This window comes from Sphaerodactylus townsendi, linkage group LG14 (assembly GCF_021028975.2).
Source record: "Sphaerodactylus townsendi isolate TG3544 linkage group LG14, MPM_Stown_v2.3, whole genome shotgun sequence".
Lineage (NCBI taxonomy): Eukaryota > Metazoa > Chordata > Lepidosauria > Squamata > Sphaerodactylidae > Sphaerodactylus > Sphaerodactylus townsendi.
The window spans coordinates 36635013-36656267 of record NC_059438.1 but is presented as its reverse complement, the minus strand read 5'-3'; the positions used below and the strand labels follow the sequence as shown (position 1 = coordinate 36656267).

Here is a 21255-nt window from a genome sequence, read left to right as displayed (position 1 = left end):
CAGACATTTCTCCATTTACAATTATATTGGCATTTCGTTTAGCATAAATAGCCTCTATCCCTTTCAGGGAGTTGTTTCCAAAATTCATTTTTTAAAATACCTTTAACATAAAATTCCACAAAATATTATCAAATACTTCTCTGCATTCAAAAAATTAATGCAGCTTGTCTGTCCATGTTTTTCTCATGATACTTTACTGCATCTAAAATTGTTTGTAACATTTTCTCTTAAGTGTCTTTTAGGCAGGATATCACTTTGGTCTTCATGAATAAATGTTCTTAGTATTTCCTTTAATCTTGCTAAAATCACTGCAAATATTTTATAGTCATTGTTTAGGAGTGAAATTGGTCTGTAGTTTGTAACGTCAGTTGTGTCTTGGTCTTCCTTTGGGATTAATGTAATATTGGCCTTTCTCCAGGATTCTGGAAGATGCTCAGATAGTAAAATCTCATTCATCATTGTTAGGAGTGGTTCCAATATTACATCAGCAAAAGCTTCATAGTAGATAGCTGGCAATCCATCTGGTCCTGGAAACTGGTTTCATTTCACTTGTTTTACGGCTTCTACTAGCTCCACTGTTGAAACTGGGATATTCAATATTTCTTTTTGTTCTTTTGTCAATATCGGCAATTTTAGCTTTGCTAAATATTCTCCAATCTCTTCTTTTGATGTATTGCTTTCAAATAGTTTTTTAAAAAATAATATTTAAAATGCCTTTTTAATTATCTGTTCATCATTGGTTAAACCACCTCTCCATTGAAGCTTGGTAATAAATCTGTTCTCTCTCATCTTCCTTAGATTTGCAGCCAACATTGTCCCTGGTTTGCTGGCCCATTCAAAAGTTTTCTGTTTTGCAAAACTCAAATTTCTTTCAATTTCAACCAACAATTGATAGTTGTTGCTGCAGAGTCTCTTTTTTCTTTTCCATGTAAATACTAGTGTGTTGTAGTCTGAAAAGGTCTTAGGGCACACATCCATCTTATAAATGCTTAGTCCAAGTGGATTAGTTATCCACACCATGTCAATTCTGGAGTGTAATTGATATCTTTCTGAATAGAAGGTGTATTCTCTCCCATTGCCATATTTTAATCTCCATAAATCTTGTAACTTTAAATTCTCTATTAAATCAGAAAAGTTTTTGCTTACCTTCTGCTATTTTTCTAATGCTGTCTGATTGTCTGTTCAGCCATGTTGAGGTTACTCCATTAAAATCTCCCATCAGCATAATATTTTCACAGGAATATTCTAGTAATATTTGTTCAACTTCTTTATAGAATTGAAATTTATTGTCATTTGGAGCATACACACCAACCAAAATTATTTTAATTCCTGCTACTGAGACCTGAATTGCCAGGTCTCTCATCCTTATATAACACCTTTGGCTCAAATTGTGCTTTAACATAGAAGACCACCCATCTTTTTTTGTAGAGTGTGATGCTATAAATTCTTGTCCTAAAAATTGTTTACTAAATATTTTCTATAATGTTTTGTGACATGGGTCTCTTGTAAGCACATTATATGTAGATTTGGTTTTCTGAGAAGATGAAAAACTTTCCTTCTTTTCACAAATGAGTTAAATCCATTCACATTCCAAGACCAGATTTTACAATCCACTGTGATTAGATTACTTGTGTTTGTTATAATTCCTTTCTATATTTACGCAAAAAATCCTCTGCTTTCAACATTTCCAGAATTCTAAACCTTTTGCTTTTAAAATTGAAGGAGACTTCTTCTGGTCATTCCCATTTAAATGGAACACCCTCCTTATTCAGTAGTTCAGTCAAGTGCTTTTACTCTCTTCTCTTTCTCAGGAGTCTGGGTGGGACCTCTTTTAGAATTATGATATTTTCCCCCTCTATGATCAAGTTGTTTGCAAAGTGGGCCTGTACTATCCTATCCCTGATAGGGTTGGACTTGAACTGAACAATCAATCTCTTGGTAACTTCTTTTGTTTGGCATAAGTTGTATTTACATGAAAGGCTTTGTCTATTTTCACTTCCATTATTTCAGGTTTTCCATCCACTAGCTGGGCCAATTTTCTGGTAACTATTTAACATCCTGTCCTTCCACTCATGGGATTGATCTAAAATGTAAAAAAAATTCTCTTTGCCTGTATTCCAGCATAGCAATATGGTCTTGGAGTCTTTAATTTTCCAAATGAAAAACCTTTTGGTCCAACCCATATAATCTGTTCTTAATTCTTTTTACATCCTCTGTAAGATTTTGATGGTGGTATCAATTATATTTACTTTCTTGTTTACTTCTATGAGGATTGCTGTGTTTGCTTCTAAGAATTCATGCAGTTTATTAAATATCGTCATTAAATCTACATTGCTTATTTTGTCAGGATTTTGCCACCACACCCTCTCTGGCCCCACAATGTGACATAGAGTCCCTCCCGTTCAGTGGTGGGATCCAAAAATTTTAGTAACAGGTTCCCATGGTGGTGGGATTCAAACAGTGGCATAGCGCCAATGGGGCTGGGCGGGGCACGACGGGGGCGTGGCCGGGCATTCCGGAGGCGGGGCATTAATAGTTTCTCTGTTACTGTAAAAAACTCTTACTGTAAAAAAAGTTCCTAATTTCCAGCTGGTATCTTTCTGTCCATAATTTAAACTCATTATAGCAAGTCCTATCGTCTACTGCCAACAGAAACAACTACTTCTCCTCTAATTGACTGCCTGTCAAATACTTAACACTTTCAAATACTTAATTTTGTTTCTAGAAATCAAAAGAAGGATACTTTCCTTAAATGAGGAACTTTACCATATTTCTAAAACATGTTTTTAAAACAGCCCAACAGGGAGAATTATCCCGTTTTCTACCTTCGCTAACCAGCCACATAGGAAACAACAGGACTTCATGATTGTTGGACCTAATGGAATGTCTAACAGAAAAGCAGACCCAATTAGTAACCCCCTCTCGGCACACACAAATAATTAGAAACCCACTCTCGGGAACTGGTGAGAACCTGCTGGATCCCACCTCTGCTCCTGTTTTTTCCTTTGGTGGGATCACGTTTATTGGCTATCATTTAAAACTCACAAACAACACTTTCTTTAAACTAAAATGTGTTACTCCCACAGTCTTTCCTGGTCACAAACACTTCCATGTTTCTATCTTCTTGTCCTAGAAACTTTACATCTTAAGGTCAAAGAAGTACTCTTCCTCCTTTTTTAAGGTGACTCAGGTTTATGACGTGATGAATACCAGATCCTGCATTCCTGTCTCCAGTCAGAGTCTCACAGTTCTTATCTCATACTTGCATAAATATTTTGATTTGCTGGCAAATCAAATAATTCAGTACTCATAAGTTTCAGTAATCATTTATCACTCCACTTTAATTTCAGTAATCATTTATCACTCCAGTAATCATTTATCACTCCACTTTAAGTTTAAGTCAAATTAAGTAAACCCTCCAGAGTTCTTTTGCTTCTATATATTAAAGTCCTTTGCTTGTTTTAAATGTTAAAAAAGAGACTCACACTTATTGCAGGTTTCTTAAGACTTTAGTTTTTTAAGTCTCCAAGCACCTGGGTATTCCATAAAATATGAACACTTGTCCCAATAGCTAGATGAGGACCTGACAAATTCAATTACAGTTCACCAGGGCACCTAGAAATTTCATTAAGCCATCTAGTGTTTTCAGCAGTGATTTTATTTTTGCATCTTTCAGTAATTCAGTAATTTTGCATCTTTCAGTAATGGATGTACGAGGGGATGGATTTTGTAAAATACTGCAATAATTAAGGAATATGTTTCAGTAAACCAACAAAATTAACAAAGAAAAGAACACTACCAAATTCCCTCATAGCAACCTACCTAACCTAGTCCATGAAATGAACTTCTGAACATTACACTCAAATAGTTTCTCTGCTTCTGAAAGGAAGGAAGGGTTCACCTTTGACTACCAAAAAGCTAAATTGGTTGGATCCATCTCAAACATATCATTTTGCATCAGAATGTTTTATTATATGCAAACTTAGCTTTATACCAGTAGATTCTGTATATTAGTACCGAGAAGGCATTTGATTGTATTGAATGGAATTTTACTAAAATTTGAATCTCATCAGTAATTTAGAAGTATAGCTTAGTACACCTTATGTTTAATATATGTACAGAGGTTTTGACAATACAGAGCAGATCTGAATCAAATATATATAGTATTTGTATTCAGGAAAAGATTGCTGAGATCTTTTAAACAGATGATGTATTCAAAACAAGAGACCCTCGAGAGACATTCATTAACAGTTGAAGTAATAATAGTTTGAAAGCTGGATATCAACAAACAGTGACACACAAGAATTAATATACAATCAGAATTGGGAAATAAAATAGGAAATCAAATCTAGATGGAAATATAAGGTTATCAGAGATATATGGGTATAGCTCTTTAATGGAAGATAATCTCATCCTTTTTTAAAATAATAGATTTCTAAATTGGAGAAATTTAAGACACTTCCTTTAAAAGGATCAGAACCATGCAATATGGAATGTGCAGATGTAGAGTCAATGTAACAACAGACAAGAAACTGAAAGTCTCAAAATTCACTAAAAGAAAGAAAAATCCTGGCACTGATTATAAAGTAAACTAACAAATGCTGCTTCAATATCAAAACCAAGTTAAAACGTTAGCAGGATATATGATTGAAATGTCTCATTCACTAATCTTTACCAGGATCTTGAAAGGTACACTTTCATCTGTTACTTTCATGTTTAGGTAATAGTTTTTTGTTTATAATTGAATTGGCCCCATACAGTGATTTCCTCAATCTCTTCCAGTGACTTGCCAAACTAAAACCCTAATACTGGTACATTGCCAATTGCTGTTAGTATCCTATCCAACTAAATACGGGAACCTTTGTGAAAGAAAACTCTCTCCAGAGGCTCATAGACCATATAGTGGAGCCCACGGTCCCCTCCCCCCCCACAAAAATCCACCAGTGCCATGTGATGTGGTCCTAGTTCTCCTGTGAGTTACATATGTAGTTCATGTAATATCTTTCATTAGGTATTATGATGCAAGTACTTCCTTTTATTAAGACCAGCCCAATGACACATGTGCAAACCTTCAACCTCACCAGAACTCTTTTCCATGCTCTATGTTAGAAACTAAAAATAAAAAATAGAGTTAAAACAGTAGCCCAAAAGTGCTTGCAGGAGCATACACTCTGACATCCGCTCACTGCAGTCCATAAGTGAAAAACACTGAGTAGGGGAATAATTAGAACACAGCACCCTCCAGTAGAAGAAGCACATAGAAATGATGGGTAATTATTATTATTATTATTATTATTATTATTATTATTTATTTAATTTGTATACCGCCCGATCCCCGCCCGATCCCGATCCCCGAAGGGCCCCGCCCGATCCCCGAAGGGCCCCGCCCGATCCCCGAAGGGCTCCGGGCGGTGAACAACATTCACTACAACATCAACAGGAGCGGTCGTACAAATATAAACACATAGGCTCCATCCCATAAAATAGCTTAAAACTCATAAAACAGCAAAAAACCATAATACATAATAAAAGGCGTCTGACCCCAATTTAAAACCTACCCCCATGGGGGGGGATGGCAGGACCCCTCAATATGAGGGGACCCTGATGTAACTGCCCTAGGGGCAGTTACATCTGTAAGACCCCTACAGTGAAGTTTCTCCAGATAGCTCTGCAGATGTTACTCTGAGCTATAGCTGTGTAGGGCTTCATTGCCATTCTAAACTCTTTGGGCAGTGAGTTTATGATTGTCCTATAATTTTCTCAAACACACACAATAGAACTAATAGCTGAATGCTAGCAAGAGATCTAGATCCCATTCACTGGCTTCTATCTTCAGAGGCCAGAATAACCTGAGGGCTGTTTCCAGTGGTGGGATCCAAAAATTTTAGTAACAGGTTCCCATGGTGGTGGGATTCAAACTGTGGCGTAGCGCCAATGGGGCTGGGCGGGACACAATGGGGGCGTGGCCGGGCATTCCGGGGGTGGGGCATTCCTGGGTGGGGCTGTGGCAAGGACGCAGCCGCTGAGCCGGTCCTTGGGTGAGAAACTAATGCACACAGGCGTAGGCTGCCACGCATGCCGGTGCACCTCCTGCTAGACTGCTTCAAGTTCTGCATGCTACTGCTGAGAGGAGGGGCGTAACTAAGGCAAAAATCACGTGGCAAAATCACCAATTAGAAACCCCCTCTCGGCACACACAAATAATTAGTAACCTACTCTCGGGAACCTGTGAGAACCTGCTGGATCCCACCTCTGGCTGTTTCTGTACTGGGATCACCACCCTAGCCCCAAAGAAGCCACTTGTAATGGCAGCCTAGAGCGGAGAGTGAGCAGGCTCACACCTAAAGCTTTTCAGATCCAAAACGACTTATTCCAACCACCACTTCTGATGGAATGTTGATAGCTCAGTGAGGTGTTTTTACTTTTCCCTCTCATAAACTGATCGCTCTTATCAGGCTGGATTGGGCGCTCTACAATGATTCCTTGAAGCTTATTAACAAAGCAAATAAAGATGGAACGTTTACTTACAGAGTTACAAGAAAATAAGTCATAGAGATAGTTAAGCTTTTCTTTTTCTTTGGCAGGAATACTTTGATAAATGTTTTAGTTGCAACAGATAGTTATTTGGCAGTTTTGATATAACTTTCTTCTACTAAACTACTTCAGGGAAAATCTTTCACAGATCTAGACAAATACTTAAATCTTCAACTCCTTTCACTTAAGAAGAGGCACACTAGGCTTCACAGAGCAGGCTCTGGGGTATCCCACCTGAAACCCACTCTCGGTGCTTTCTCTACAGAGACCTGAAATCAAGCCCTGCATGTGTTATAAATATTACCTTTGTGATGATGTTTCTCTTTGTACTAAATCTCAGGTATCACAAACACAGCCTGGCTTTTCCCAGCCCTTCACTAAAATTTGGCTATACAGCCTCCTGAGCAGCAAAGCTATCTTCCTCTCTGAACTCTGCCTAATGAACATCCACCCTTTGGCCTTTTATGGACAGCTGCAGCAGTAGCCAACCAATGGAGCTCTGGTTTAACTCTTTAGGTTCTCTTTCTCTGCCCAAACTGCACTTTAAAATTAACGCCTAATTCAGCAGTCCACCACAGTTTCCATATGCCGATAGTGCAAACTAAAAGGAGTTGTTATAATTGTCCAAAACAATAATCTGAGACTAGTAAGCAAAGATTCTCAGTCTATTTTCCTCCTTTACAAAAGCATTTCTACAGCCGGTACAAGCTGGAAATGCTCATTGGAATTTGTCAAAACAAGCTGGGTTCAACAAGGAGGACTCTAGCTTCAGTTTTCAATCATAGCTCTGTGTTCCCACAAATATATTTTCCAATTTAATCACTTTCACTTGATTAGAAAACAAAAGCAGCTCAGAGCCAGGCAAAGTTAGGAGGAAAAGCTAAAGTTATACTCAGTTACCTATCATTTTGCGTAACTGCACTAGATATACCTGAATCAATAACAGAGCTAATAATAATCCCCTTCCAATAACAAAAGAGACAAATAGTTTTTGTCTTCTCATTGAGAATGATACTGACACTGAACAATTGTGCTTAATTGGGGGGACCTGGGGTGAGGGGGACCACACTCGAGGTAGTGGCTAAAAGATTTATTTTACAAATTCAAATATCATGAATTTCCGTGTGAAAAATATTTAACGGTTCAATAGAAAGTCAATTATACTCTCACCTGACTCCTGAGCTGACTTTCTGCTTGATGACTGGAAAGATCTTGGGAGCCACTTGAAATCCTTTGAACCTCCTGATTTTGAGCAGGCTCCACAGAGAAGACAGGAAAGAGAGGCCTGAGATACTTGAACTCGCTGTTCAGGGACCCACCAGCTAGGCAAACCTCATAGTTGTAAGCCCGAGAAAGGGATCCAGCATCAACATCTCCACAGCTCTCTGGGAAGTTTGGTCCCACTGGGAAATTCAGGGCAGAGCTCGCTATGAACTTTCTCCTTTTCTGAATCTTGATGGCAACAAACACCACTGCAGAAAGCAGAAAGATGAAGGAGATGACAGCCAAGCATATGACCAGATACATAGTCAGGGTCCGGTCTTCCTCTTCCACCACTTCATTCTTTGGGGCATCCACACTTTTCATATAAGGGTCCGAGAAGCCATCCACTAGCAGAATGCTCAGCGTTGCAGAAGTGGACTGGGGCGGGAGTCCATTATCTCTGACTCCAATGATAAGTTTCTGTTTGAAGCTGTCTCGTTTACTTATGGGCCTCATTGTTTTCACTACTCCGTTCTGGGCTCCAACAGTGAATAGGCCTGGTTCCGTGGCCTTCAGGAGCTCATAGGAAAGCCAAGAGTTCTGACCAGAATCTCTGTCCACGGCCACCACCTTGGTGACCAGGTAGCCAGCCTCGGCCTCCCTGGGAACTAGGTCATTGGATGGGGAAGTGCCATTCTGAAGAGGATACAGGATGAACGGGGCATTATCGTTTTCATCCATGACAACAACTCGGACCACAACTTTGGAGCTCAGGGGAGGAGATCCACTGTCCACAGCCCTCACAGTCACCTGGAAATCTTTTATCTGCTCATAGTCCAGGGATCGAATGGCATAGAGGTTCCCAGTTTCAGAGTTGATGGAGACATAAGAAGACACAGGTTGATTGCTGACCTTCCCAGGCAAAAGTGAATAAATGACTTTAGCATTCCGCTCTGTGTCCAGGTCCTTGGCTTGCACCAAACCTATCAACAAGCCAGGAATATTATTCTCCAGTAATAGCATTTCATATGAGGATTTGTGGAATACTGGAGCATTATCATTCACATCTGAGATTTGGACATTTATTACTGTGGTTGAACTGAGCCTGGGAGAGCCCCTGTCTGTGGCTGTGATGGAGATGTTGTACTCTGACGCTTTTTCTCGGTCGAGGGACTGCTGGGTCACCAGCTGGTAATAATTATTCACAGAGGGTTTCAACATGAATGGCAAATTTGCCTCAGTGGTGCAAGCAGTTCTGCCGTTGCCTCCAGAGTCTCGGTCTGTGACACGTAAAAGCGCCACCAGTGTATCAGGAGGAGAATCTTCTGGTAGGGGGCTGGTGAGGGATGTGAGGGTCACCTCTGGGGCGTTGTCATTTCTGTCCTCAACCTCCACCATGACTTTGCAGTAAGCAGAGAGCCCCCCTCCATCAGTGGCTTTGATGTTTATTGCATAATTTTGATTTATTTCATAATCAATGTTCTCTGCAACAGTCAGTTCCCCAGTATGCTTGTTTAACTTGAACACTCTTTGAACATCATCTGGCACCTGGCTGAAGGAATAAGTGATCTCTGCATTGGAACCAAGATCACGGTCAGTTGCTTCCACTTTGGCAACCAATGTGCCTGGTTGACTGTTTTCCATTATTTTCACTTTGTGCATATTTTTATCAAAAACAGGAAAGTTATCATTTGAATCCAAAACATCAATGACAATTTTTGCAGTGCCTGTTCTCTTTGGGATCCCTCCATCCACAGCAGACAGAATCAGAACAAAACGTTGTTCCTCTTCCCTGTCTAATTGTTTCTGCAACACCAATTCTGCATATTTTGTCCCATCAGGGTGACTTTGTACATCCAACCAAAAATGGTCCTTTGGACTAAGTGTGTAATTCTGAACAGCATTTTCTCCTCTATCTGCATCATCAGCATTCTCCAGAGGGAATCGGGTATTTGTTGATACATGTTCAAATATTTCAAAAAGGAATTCCTTTTTAGAGAACTGGGGTGAATTGTCATTCACATCTTCTACTTCCACCTCAATTCCGTGCACTTGCACTGGGTTTTCCAGCACAATCTCTGAGACTAGGACACAAGGGTCCTTCTGACCACACAGAGATTCTCTGTCTATTCTTTCCTTCAATAACACATTCCCAGAGTGAGGATCCAGCTGGAAATATTGCTTGATGCCTTCAGAAACCAGCCTGGCTCTGCGAGCTGTAAGCTCCTTTACATCTACTTTTAAATCTTGCAGCACATTTGCCACCAGAGACCCACTTTTCTTTTCCTCAACCACTGAATAGCGGAAAGACTCACATATTGCCCCACACATGCAGAGACACAAGAAAAAAGACCAACCTTGACTGTTGTTGTGCAGTATTTCCATTGTTTCAACCTTCTTGAAGTCAACTGTAAGGCACAGAGACAAAGCAGCTGCTAGAAGAGATTGCCTGTTGTATTTTTCCAAGGAAAATCTGTTCTTTTTTCTGTCCTCCTTAAGTTCCCCACAGAAGTGGGTTTTTCCTCCTGAAATTTCAGACTCTCTGCCTGCGTTAAAGGCTGTTTGCTCTTTGAGATCCTTTATATGTGAAAACTGCAGCTTTGTGGCAGAGCGGAAAGTCCCTAAAAGTGTTTTGTGTTGTACAATTGCACCACCTTGTGTTTGAATAATAATATGACACCTCTACATTGCCTGTTGTGATTGAACGTGAACTATTTTGGTTAAGGAGAGCTTGCATTGTTTACAATCTTTCATAATGCACATTCTCCTAACTTAGTATTGGTTTCCGTAGACCCTTGGGGCTTACCGATTTATGTGAACTCTCACACAAAGGTTAGTGTATTTCCCTGAAATGGAGAGCTGATTAAGACAGTGGGGTTATTTTTTTAAAAAACTTAATTTTGATTTATTTCAAACATTTATTTGCCACATTTCCACCCAAGTATGTTCCCAAGATGGCAATCTTAAAACACTTTCAATATTAAAACTGCCTATTCTGTGTCTTCTGTGTTGAGTGGTCTCGGGCAGTTTTTGCTCCTAAATGTTTCACCTGCATCTATGGCTGGAATCGTTAGAGGTATGTCATGGTAAAATGTGTTTCTCTTTTTGGCACAGTGTGGAGAAGATGCCAGCCATAGCTACCAGAGATGTCAACCACAGATTCAGGCAAAACACCAGGAGGAAAACTAAAAGACCACAACCACATAGCCCATAAAACCCTTAATAGCCAGTTGATTCTGGCCGTGAAAGCCTTTGACAATACATCAATATTAAAACATTAAAAACATTTTAAAAAATCAGATGTACAGCTAGTTGTTGGACAGTAGAAATAGTATTCTACCACAGCTTGTTTGCTGAACACTTGTAACTTCATATTTTCCGCATATGTGTGTATTTCATATGGTTTATTATCTCACAACCATTTATCTCGTAAATGTGTATACCAAAGTGTACAGTGTGTGAGGAAGGTTCCCAGTAACAAACAGTAACTCATGATTGTGCTTGTTCAAACTAAGTTGTGTTTCTAAGTAGAATACTGACACATACTCACCAGCCTTTGTGATATAAATTAAAGTTCACTTCCTAAAAATTATATGCATTACTCTTTTCAAAATCTAATTATGAGTCATTAAAAAAATAAAAAATAATGAAAAAGCAGACTGCTATTATTAACAATCCAACGGCACTAAAATTAACTATAAAACCAGCAGTTTAAAAGTTCTTCATAAAACCAACCTTGATCACCTTGGGAAGAATCTATTTCAACTATAAGAGCAGCAGTGGCGTAGTGGCTAAGAGCAGGTGCACTCTGATCTTGAGGAACCGGGTTTGATTCCCAGCTCTGCTGCCTGAGTTGTGGAGGCGTATCTGGGGAATTCAATTAGCCTATGCACTCCCACACATGCCAGCTGGGTGACCTTGGGCTAGTCACAGCTTTCCGGAGCTCTCTCAGCCCCACTTACCTCACAGAGTGCTTGTTGTGAGGGGGGAAGGGCAAGGAGATTGTCAGTCCCTTTGAGTCTCCTATAGGAGAGAAAGGGGGGATATAAATCCAAAACTCTTCTATTGTGCAATGCAAAAGGGACCACAAGGGAGAAGGAAATGAAACTCTACCACAGGTTCTGAACTTCTGCACAGCCACCAATCTGGTTGGCAGATGCTGAGGACAGATGGCAACGAAGCACAGAGAACCAATGCTCTGGTCACAGGTGTTCATGGTTCAGAAATGGCATGACCACCTGCCAAACCTGCACACTACAAAGTCTACAGAAATTATAATATTCATCATTTTAACGAAGCAGCATTAATCATTCCACAGTTGTTCCTGAGACTTCTTACATGTAAACAAGCACTCCGCTCAGTCAGTGTCCTTGAAGTGTACAGCAGTGGCGTAGGAGGTTAAGAGCTTGTGTATCTAATCTGGAGGAACCGGGTTTGATTCCCAGCTCTGCCGCCTGAGCTGTGGAGGCTTATCTTGGGAATTCAGATTAGCCTGTACACTCCCACACATGCCAGCTGGGTGACCTTGGGCTAGTCACAGCTTCTTGGAGCTCTCTCAGCCCCACCCACCTCACAGGGTGTTTGTTGTGAGGGGGGAAGGGCAAGGAGATTGTAAGCCCCTTTGAGTCTCCTGCAGGAGAGAAAGGGGGGGGATAAATCCAAACTCCTTCTCCTCCTCCTCCTCCTCCTCCTCCTCCTCCTCCTCTTCTTCTTCTTCTTCTTCTTCTTCTTCTTCTTCTTCTTCTTCTTCTTCTTCTTCTTCTTCTTCTTCTTCTTCTGGGTGTGTCTCATAGCTGTGACTTGCTCACAAAGCCCTCACATACGGGCCTGAACTCTGACATGAAGTTTGTTTCAGTAGGAGTTCCTATATTCCTATATTGACTGTATCTCAGCCTTGACTTATCTTGGATCATTGGGGGAAGTTTTAATTGTTGACCGAGGAGGTGGACACAAGCGGAGATGCTGTTTGTGTTTACAACCCTGCCACTCAGCTGGGGTTCACAGCTCTGCTTTGGGAAACTCCTGGCAACTGCTCTACAGGGTGCCCGGTGGAGGTTTCTCACATTACATACTACCTGTTCTTTTTAAATGGCAGCGAAGGGGACTGATCTTGGGACCTTCAGTGGGCAAAGCAAAAGTTCTTCCTCTGAGCCACCGTCCCTCTCCTGATGTGGTTAAACAGTTCTCTCCTGACATTTAGACAGGTATTTTATTTACTTTACTGGCACCGGTTTGAAAATCCATTACTCATGTTTACCGTGACTTTGCTGCCTACTTTGAACTGTGTTTGACTGACAGCCTGTTTGGGGGGGGGGGGGGTGGGGGGGGGGGGGGGTGGGGGGGGGGGGGGGTGGGGGGGGGGGGGGGTGGGGGGGGGGGGGGGTGGGGGGGGGGGGGGGAGGGGGGGGGGGGGGGTGGGGGGGGGGGGGGGTGGGGGGGGGGGGGGGTGGGGGGGGGGGGGGGTGGGGGGGGGGGGGGGTGGGGGGGGGGGGGGGTGGGGGGGGGGGGGGGTGGGGGGGGGGGGGGGTGGGGGGGGGGGGGGGTGGGGGGGGGGGGGGGTGGGGGGGGGGGGGGGTGGGGGGGGGGGGGGGTGGGGGGGGGGGGGGGTGGGGGGGGGGGGGGGTGGGGGGGGGGGGGGGTGGGGGGGGGGGGGGGTGGGGGGGGGGGGGGGTGGGGGGGGGGGGGGGTGGGGGGGGGGGGGGGTGGGGGGGGGGGGGGGTGGGGGGGGGGGGGGGTGGGGGGGGGGGGGGGTGGGGGGGGGGGGGGGTGGGGGGGGGGGGGGGTGGGGGGGGGGGGGGGTGGGGGGGGGGGGGGGTGGGGGGGGGGGGGGGTGGGGGGGGGGGGGGGTGGGGGGGGGGGGGGGTGGGGGGGGGGGGGGGTGGGGGGGGGGGGGGGTGGGGGGGGGGGGGGGTGGGGGGGGGGGGGGGTGGGGGGGGGGGGGGGTGGGGGGGGGGGGGGGTGGGGGGGGGGGGGGGTGGGGGGGGGGGGGGGTGGGGGGGGGGGGGGGTGGGGGGGGGGGGGGGTGGGGGGGGGGGGGGGTGGGGGGGGGGGGGGGTGGGGGGGGGGGGGGGTGGGGGGGGGGGGGGGTGGGGGGGGGGGGGGGTGGGGGGGGGGGGGGGTGGGGGGGGGGGGGGGTGGGGGGGGGGGGGGGTGGGGGGGGGGGGGGGTGGGGGGGGGGGGGGGTGGGGGGGGGGGGGGGTGGGGGGGGGGGGGGGTGGGGGGGGGGGGGGGTGGGGGGGGGGGGGGGTGGGGGGGGGGGGGGGTGGGGGGGGGGGGGGGTGGGGGGGGGGGGGGGTGGGGGGGGGGGGGGGTGGGGGGGGGGGGGGGTGGGGGGGGGGGGGGGTGGGGGGGGGGGGGGGTGGGGGGGGGGGGGGGTGGGGGGGGGGGGGGGTGGGGGGGGGGGGGGGTGGGGGGGGGGGGGGGTGGGGGGGGGGGGGGGTGGGGGGGGGGGGGGGTGGGGGGGGGGGGGGGTGGGGGGGGGGGGGGGTGGGGGGGGGGGGGGGTGGGGGGGGGGGGGGGTGGGGGGGGGGGGGGGTGGGGGGGGGGGGGGGTGGGGGGGGGGGGGGGTGGGGGGGGGGGGGGGTGGGGGGGGGGGGGGGTGGGGGGGGGGGGGGGTGGGGGGGGGGGGGGGTGGGGGGGGGGGGGGGTGGGGGGGGGGGGGGGTGGGGGGGGGGGGGGGTGGGGGGGGGGGGGGGTGGGGGGGGGGGGGGGTGGGGGGGGGGGGGGGTGGGGGGGGGGGGGGGTGGGGGGGGGGGGGGGTGGGGGGGGGGGGGGGTGGGGGGGGGGGGGGGTGGGGGGGGGGGGGGGTGGGGGGGGGGGGGGGTGGGGGGGGGGGGGGGTGGGGGGGGGGGGGGGTGGGGGGGGGGGGGGGTGGGGGGGGGGGGGGGTGGGGGGGGGGGGGGGTGGGGGGGGGGGGGGGTGGGGGGGGGGGGGGGTGGGGGGGGGGGGGGGTGGGGGGGGGGGGGGGTGGGGGGGGGGGGGGGTGGGGGGGGGGGGGGGTGGGGGGGGGGGGGGGTGGGGGGGGGGGGGGGTGGGGGGGGGGGGGGGTGGGGGGGGGGGGGGGTGGGGGGGGGGGGGGGTGGGGGGGGGGGGGGGTGGGGGGGGGGGGGGGTGGGGGGGGGGGGGGGTGGGGGGGGGGGGGGGTGGGGGGGGGGGGGGGTGGGGGGGGGGGGGGGTGGGGGGGGGGGGGGGTGGGGGGGGGGGGGGGTGGGGGGGGGGGGGGGTGGGGGGGGGGGGGGGTGGGGGGGGGGGGGGGTGGGGGGGGGGGGGGGTGGGGGGGGGGGGGGGTGGGGGGGGGGGGGGGTGGGGGGGGGGGGGGGTGGGGGGGGGGGGGGGTGGGGGGGGGGGGGGGTGGGGGGGGGGGGGGGTGGGGGGGGGGGGGGGTGGGGGGGGGGGGGGGTGGGGGGGGGGGGGGGTGGGGGGGGGGGGGGGTGGGGGGGGGGGGGGGTGGGGGGGGGGGGGGGTGGGGGGGGGGGGGGGTGGGGGGGGGGGGGGGTGGGGGGGGGGGGGGGTGGGGGGGGGGGGGGGTGGGGGGGGGGGGGGGTGGGGGGGGGGGGGGGTGGGGGGGGGGGGGGGTGGGGGGGGGGGGGGGTGGGGGGGGGGGGGGGTGGGGGGGGGGGGGGGTGGGGGGGGGGGGGGGTGGGGGGGGGGGGGGGTGGGGGGGGGGGGGGGTGGGGGGGGGGGGGGGTGGGGGGGGGGGGGGGTGGGGGGGGGGGGGGGTGGGGGGGGGGGGGGGTGGGGGGGGGGGGGGGTGGGGGGGGGGGGGGGTGGGGGGGGGGGGGGGTGGGGGGGGGGGGGGGTGGGGGGGGGGGGGGGTGGGGGGGGGGGGGGGTGGGGGGGGGGGGGGGTGGGGGGGGGGGGGGGTGGGGGGGGGGGGGGGTGGGGGGGGGGGGGGGTGGGGGGGGGGGGGGGTGGGGGGGGGGGGGGGTGGGGGGGGGGGGGGGTGGGGGGGGGGGGGGGTGGGGGGGGGGGGGGGTGGGGGGGGGGGGGGGTGGGGGGGGGGGGGGGTGGGGGGGGGGGGGGGTGGGGGGGGGGGGGGGTGGGGGGGGGGGGGGGTGGGGGGGGGGGGGGGTGGGGGGGGGGGGGGGTGGGGGGGGGGGGGGGTGGGGGGGGGGGGGGGTGGGGGGGGGGGGGGGTGGGGGGGGGGGGGGGTGGGGGGGGGGGGGGGTGGGGGGGGGGGGGGGTGGGGGGGGGGGGGGGTGGGGGGGGGGGGGGGTGGGGGGGGGGGGGGGTGGGGGGGGGGGGGGGTGGGGGGGGGGGGGGGTGGGGGGGGGGGGGGGTGGGGGGGGGGGGGGGTGGGGGGGGGGGGGGGTGGGGGGGGGGGGGGGTGGGGGGGGGGGGGGGTGGGGGGGGGGGGGGGTGGGGGGGGGGGGGGGTGGGGGGGGGGGGGGGTGGGGGGGGGGGGGGGTGGGGGGGGGGGGGGGTGGGGGGGGGGGGGGGTGGGGGGGGGGGGGGGTGGGGGGGGGGGGGGGTGGGGGGGGGGGGGGGTGGGGGGGGGGGGGGGTGGGGGGGGGGGGGGGTGGGGGGGGGGGGGGGTGGGGGGGGGGGGGGGTGGGGGGGGGGGGGGGTGGGGGGGGGGGGGGGTGGGGGGGGGGGGGGGTGGGGGGGGGGGGGGGTGGGGGGGGGGGGGGGTGGGGGGGGGGGGGGGTGGGGGGGGGGGGGGGTGGGGGGGGGGGGGGGTGGGGGGGGGGGGGGGTGGGGGGGGGGGGGGGTGGGGGGGGGGGGGGGTGGGGGGGGGGGGGGGTGGGGGGGGGGGGGGGTGGGGGGGGGGGGGGGTGGGGGGGGGGGGGGGTGGGGGGGGGGGGGGGTGGGGGGGGGGGGGGGTGGGGGGGGGGGGGGGTGGGGGGGGGGGGGGGTGGGGGGGGGGGGGGGTGGGGGGGGGGGGGGGTGGGGGGGGGGGGGGGTGGGGGGGGGGGGGGGTGGGGGGGGGGGGGGGTGGGGGGGGGGGGGGGTGGGGGGGGGGGGGGGTGGGGGGGGGGGGGGGTGGGGGGGGGGGGGGGTGGGGGGGGGGGGGGGTGGGGGGGGGGGGGGGTGGGGGGGGGGGGGGGTGGGGGGGGGGGGGGGTGGGGGGGGGGGGGGGTGGGGGGGGGGGGGGGTGGGGGGGGGGGGGGGTGGGGGGGGGGGGGGGTGGGGGGGGGGGGGGGTGGGGGGGGGGGGGGGTGGGGGGGGGGGGGGGTGGGGGGGGGGGGGGGTGGGGGGGGGGGGGGGTGGGGGGGGGGGGGGGTGGGGGGGGGGGGGGGTGGGGGGGGGGGGGGGTGGGGGGGGGGGGGGGTGGGGGGGGGGGGGGGTGGGGGGGGGGGGGGGTGGGGGGGGGGGGGGGTGGGGGGGGGGGGGGGTGGGGGGGGGGGGGGGTGGGGGGGGGGGGGGGTGGGGGGGGGGGGGGGTGGGGGGGGGGGGGGGTGGGGGGGGGGGGGGGTGGGGGGGGGGGGGGGTGGGGGGGGGGGGGGGTGGGGGGGGGGGGGGGTGGGGGGGGGGGGGGGTGGGGGGGGGGGGGGGTGGGGGGGGGGGGGGGTGGGGGGGGGGGGGGGTGGGGGGGGGGGGGGGTGGGGGGGGGGGGGGGTGGGGGGGGGGGGGGGTGGGGGGGGGGGGGGGTGGGGGGGGGGGGGGGTGGGGGGGGGGGGGGGTGGGGGGGGGGGGGGGTGGGGGGGGGGGGGGGTGGGGGGGGGGGGGGGTGGGGGGGGGGGGGGGTGGGGGGGGGGGGGGGTGGGGGGGGGGGGGGGTGGGGGGGGGGGGGGGTGGGGGGGGGGGGGGGTGGGGGGGGGGGGGGGTGGGGGGGGGGGGGGGTGGGGGGGGGGGGGGGTGGGGGGGGGGGGGGGTGGGGGGGGGGGGGGGTGGGGGGGGGGGGGGGTGGGGGGGGGGGGGGGTGGGGGGGGGGGGGGGTGGGGGGGGGGGGGGGTGGGGGGGGGGGGGGGTGGGGGGGGGGGGGGGTGGGGGGGGGGGGGGGTGGGGGGGGGGGGGGGTGGGGGGGGGGGGGGGTGGGGGGGGGGGGGGGTGGGGGGGGGGGGGGGTGGGGGGGGGGGGGGGTGGGGGGGGGGGGGGGTGGGGGGGGGGGGGGGTGGGGGGGGGGGGGGGTGGGGGGGGGGGGGGGTGGGGGGGGGGGGGGGTGGGGGGGGGGGGGGGTGGGGGGGGGGGGGGGTGGGGGGGGGGGGGGGTGGGGGGGGGGGGGGGTGGGGGGGGGGGGGGGTGGGGGGGGGGGGGGGTGGGGGGGGGGGGGGGTGGGGGGGGGGGGGGGTGGGGGGGGGGGGGGGTGGGGGGGGGGGGGGGTGGGGGGGGGGGGGGGTGGGGGGGGGGGGGGGTGGGGGGGGGGGGGGGTGGGGGGGGGGGGGGGTGGGGGGGGGGGGGGGTGGGGGGGGGGGGGGGTGGGGGGGGGGGGGGGTGGGGGGGGGGGGGGGTGGGGGGGGGGGGGGGTGGGGGGGGGGGGGGGTGGGGGGGGGGGGGGGTGGGGGGGGGGGGGGGTGGGGGGGGGGGGGGGTGGGGGGGGGGGGGGGTGGGGGGGGGGGGGGGTGGGGGGGGGGGGGGGTGGGGGGGGGGGGGGGTGGGGGGGGGGGGGGGTGGGGGGGGGGGGGGGTGGGGGGGGGGGGGGGTGGGGGGGGGGGGGGGTGGGGGGGGGGGGGGGTGGGGGGGGGGGGGGGTGGGGGGGGGGGGGGGTGGGGGGGGGGGGGGGTGGGGGGGGGGGGGGGTGGGGGGGGGGGGGGGTGGGGGGGGGGGGGGGTGGGGGGGGGGGGGGGTGGGGGGGGGGGGGGGTGGGGGGGGGGGGGGGTGGGGGGGGGGGGGGGTGGGGGGGGGGGGGGGTGGGGGGGGGGGGGGGTGGGGGGGGGGGGGGGTGGGGGGGGGGGGGGGTGGGGGGGGGGGGGGGTGGGGGGGGGGGGGGGTGGGGGGGGGGGGGGGTGGGGGGGGGGGGGGGTGGGGGGGGGGGGGGGTGGGGGGGGGGGGGGGTGGGGGGGGGGGGGGGTGGGGGGGGGGGGGGGTGGGGGGGGGGGGGGGTGGGGGGGGGGGGGGGTGGGGGGGGGGGGGGGTGGGGGGGGGGGGGGGTGGGGGGGGGGGGGGGTGGGGGGGGGGGGGGGTGGGGGGGGGGGGGGGTGGGGGGGGGGGGGGGTGGGGGGGGGGGGGGGTGGGGGGGGGGGGGGGTGGGGGGGGGGGGGGGTGGGGGGGGGGGGGGGTGGGGGGGGGGGGGGGTGGGGGGGGGGGGGGGTGGGGGGGGGGGGGGGTGGGGGGGGGGGGGGGTGGGGGGGGGGGGGGGTGGGGGGGGGGGGGGGTGGGGGGGGGGGGGGGTGGGGGGGGGGGGGGGTGGGGGGGGGGGGGGGTGGGGGGGGGGGGGGGTGGGGGGGGGGGGGGGTGGGGGGGGGGGGGGGTGGGGGGGGGGGGGGGTGGGGGGGGGGGGGGGTGGGGGGGGGGGGGGGTGGGGGGGGGGGGGGGTGGGGGGGGGGGGGGGTGGGGGGGGGGGGGGGTGGGGGGGGGGGGGGGTGGGGGGGGGGGGGGGTGGGGGGGGGGGGGGGTGGGGGGGGGGGGGGGTGGGGGGGGGGGGGGGTGGGGGGGGGGGGGGGTGGGGGGGGGGGGGGGTGGGGGGGGGGGGGGGTGGGGGGGGGGGGGGGTGGGGGGGGGGGGGGGTGGGGGGGGGGGGGGGTGGGGGGGGGGGGGGGTGGGGGGGGGGGGGGGTGGGGGGGGGGGGGGGTGGGGGGGGGGGGGGGTGGGGGGGGGGGGGGGTGGGGGGGGGGGGGGGTGGGGGGGGGGGGGGGTGGGGGGGGGGGGGGGTGGGGGGGGGGGGGGGTGGGGGGGGGGGGGGGTGGGGGGGGGGGGGGGTGGGGGGGGGGGGGGGTGGGGGGGGGGGGGGGTGGGGGGGGGGGGGGGTGGGGGGGGGGGGGGGTGGGGGGGGGGGGGGGTGGGGGGGGGGGGGGGTGGGGGGGGGGGGGGGTGGGGGGGGGGGGGGGTGGGGGGGGGGGGGGGTGGGGGGGGGGGGGGGTGGGGGGGGGGGGGGGTGGGGGGGGGGGGGGGTGGGGGGGGGGGGGGGTGGGGGGGGGGGGGGGTGGGGGGGGGGGGGGGTGGGGGGGGGGGGGGGTGGGGGGGGGGGGGGGTGGGGGGGGGGGGGGGTGGGGGGGGGGGGGGGTGGGGGGGGGGGGGGGTGGGGGGGGGGGGGGGTGGGGGGGGGGGGGGGTGGGGGGGGGGGGGGGTGGGGGGGGGGGGGGGTGGGGGGGGGGGGGGGTGGGGGGGGGGGGGGGTGGGGGGGGGGGGGGGTGGGGGGGGGGGGGGGTGGGGGGGGGGGGGGGTGGGGGGGGGGGGGGGTGGGGGGGGGGGGGGGTGGGGGGGGGGGGGGGTGGGGGGGGGGGGGGGTGGGGGGGGGGGGGGGTGGGGGGGGGGGGGGGTGGGGGGGGGGGGGGGTGGGGGGGGGGGGGGGTGGGGGGGGGGGGGGGTGGGGGGGGGGGGGGGTGGGGGGGGGGGGGGGTGGGGGGGGGGGGGGGTGGGGGGGGGGGGGGGTGGGGGGGGGGGGGGGTGGGGGGGGGGGGGGGTGGGGGGGGGGGGGGGTGGGGGGGGGGGGGGGTGGGGGGGGGGGGGGGTGGGGGGGGGGGGGGGTGGGGGGGGGGGGGGGTGGGGGGGGGGGGGGGTGGGGGGGGGGGGGGGTGGGGGGGGGGGGGGGTGGGGGGGGGGGGGGGTGGGGGGGGGGGGGGGTGGGGGGGGGGGGGGGTGGGGGGGGGGGGGGGTGGGGGGGGGGGGGGGTGGGGGGGGGGGGGGGTGGGGGGGGGGGGGGGTGGGGGGGGGGGGGGGTGGGGGGGGGGGGGGGTGGGGGGGGGGGGGGGTGGGGGGGGGGGGGGGTGGGGGGGGGGGGGGGTGGGGGGGGGGGGGGGTGGGGGGGGGGGGGGGTGGGGGGGGGGGGGGGTGGGGGGGGGGGGGGGTGGGGGGGGGGGGGGGTGGGGGGGGGGGGGGGTGGGGGGGGGGGGGGGTGGGGGGGGGGGGGGGTGGGGGGGGGGGGGGGTGGGGGGGGGGGGGGGTGGGGGGGGGGGGGGGTGGGGGGGGGGGGGGGTGGGGGGGGGGGGGGGTGGGGGGGGGGGGGGGTGGGGGGGGGGGGGGGTGGGGGGGGGGGGGGGTGGGGGGGGGGGGGGGTGGGGGGGGGGGGGGGTGGGGGGGGGGGGGGGTGGGGGGGGGGGGGGGTGGGGGGGGGGGGGGGTGGGGGGGGGGGGGGGTGGGGGGGGGGGGGGGTGGGGGGGGGGGGGGGTGGGGGGGGGGGGGGGTGGGGGGGGGGGGGGGTGGGGGGGGGGGGGGGTGGGGGGGGGGGGGGGTGGGGGGGGGGGGGGGTGGGGGGGGGGGGGGGTGGGGGGGGGGGGGGGTGGGGGGGGGGGGGGGTGGGGGGGGGGGGGGGTGGGGGGGGGGGGGGGTGGGGGGGGGGGGGGGTGGGGGGGGGGGGGGGTGGGGGGGGGGGGGGGTGGGGGGGGGGGGGGGTGGGGGGGGGGGGGGGTGGGGGGGGGGGGGGGTGGGGGGGGGGGGGGGTGGGGGGGGGGGGGGGTGGGGGGGGGGGGGGGTGGGGGG

The 21255-nt window shown here is 61.0% G+C and overlaps 2 protein-coding genes across 5 annotated transcripts in view; one reads left to right on the top strand and one right to left on the bottom strand.

Annotated features, from left to right (window-relative positions):
• LOC125443515 (protocadherin beta-16-like) overlaps positions 1-21255 on the top strand; it is a 431392-nt gene that overhangs the window by 101832 nt on the left and 308305 nt on the right. The window lies entirely within an intron of this gene.
• On the bottom strand, positions 7693-10323 carry LOC125443729 (protocadherin beta-16-like). The gene has a single exon (XM_048516019.1). The coding sequence runs from the start codon at positions 10120-10122 to the stop codon at positions 7693-7695; it is 2430 nt and encodes an 809-aa protein (XP_048371976.1). The 5' UTR covers positions 10123-10323.

Excerpts from the sequence above, each read along its gene's own strand:
- LOC125443729 (XM_048516019.1), bottom strand. The coding sequence starts at position 10,122 with ATGGAAATACTGCACAACAACAGTCAAGGTTGGTCTTTTTTCTTGTGT.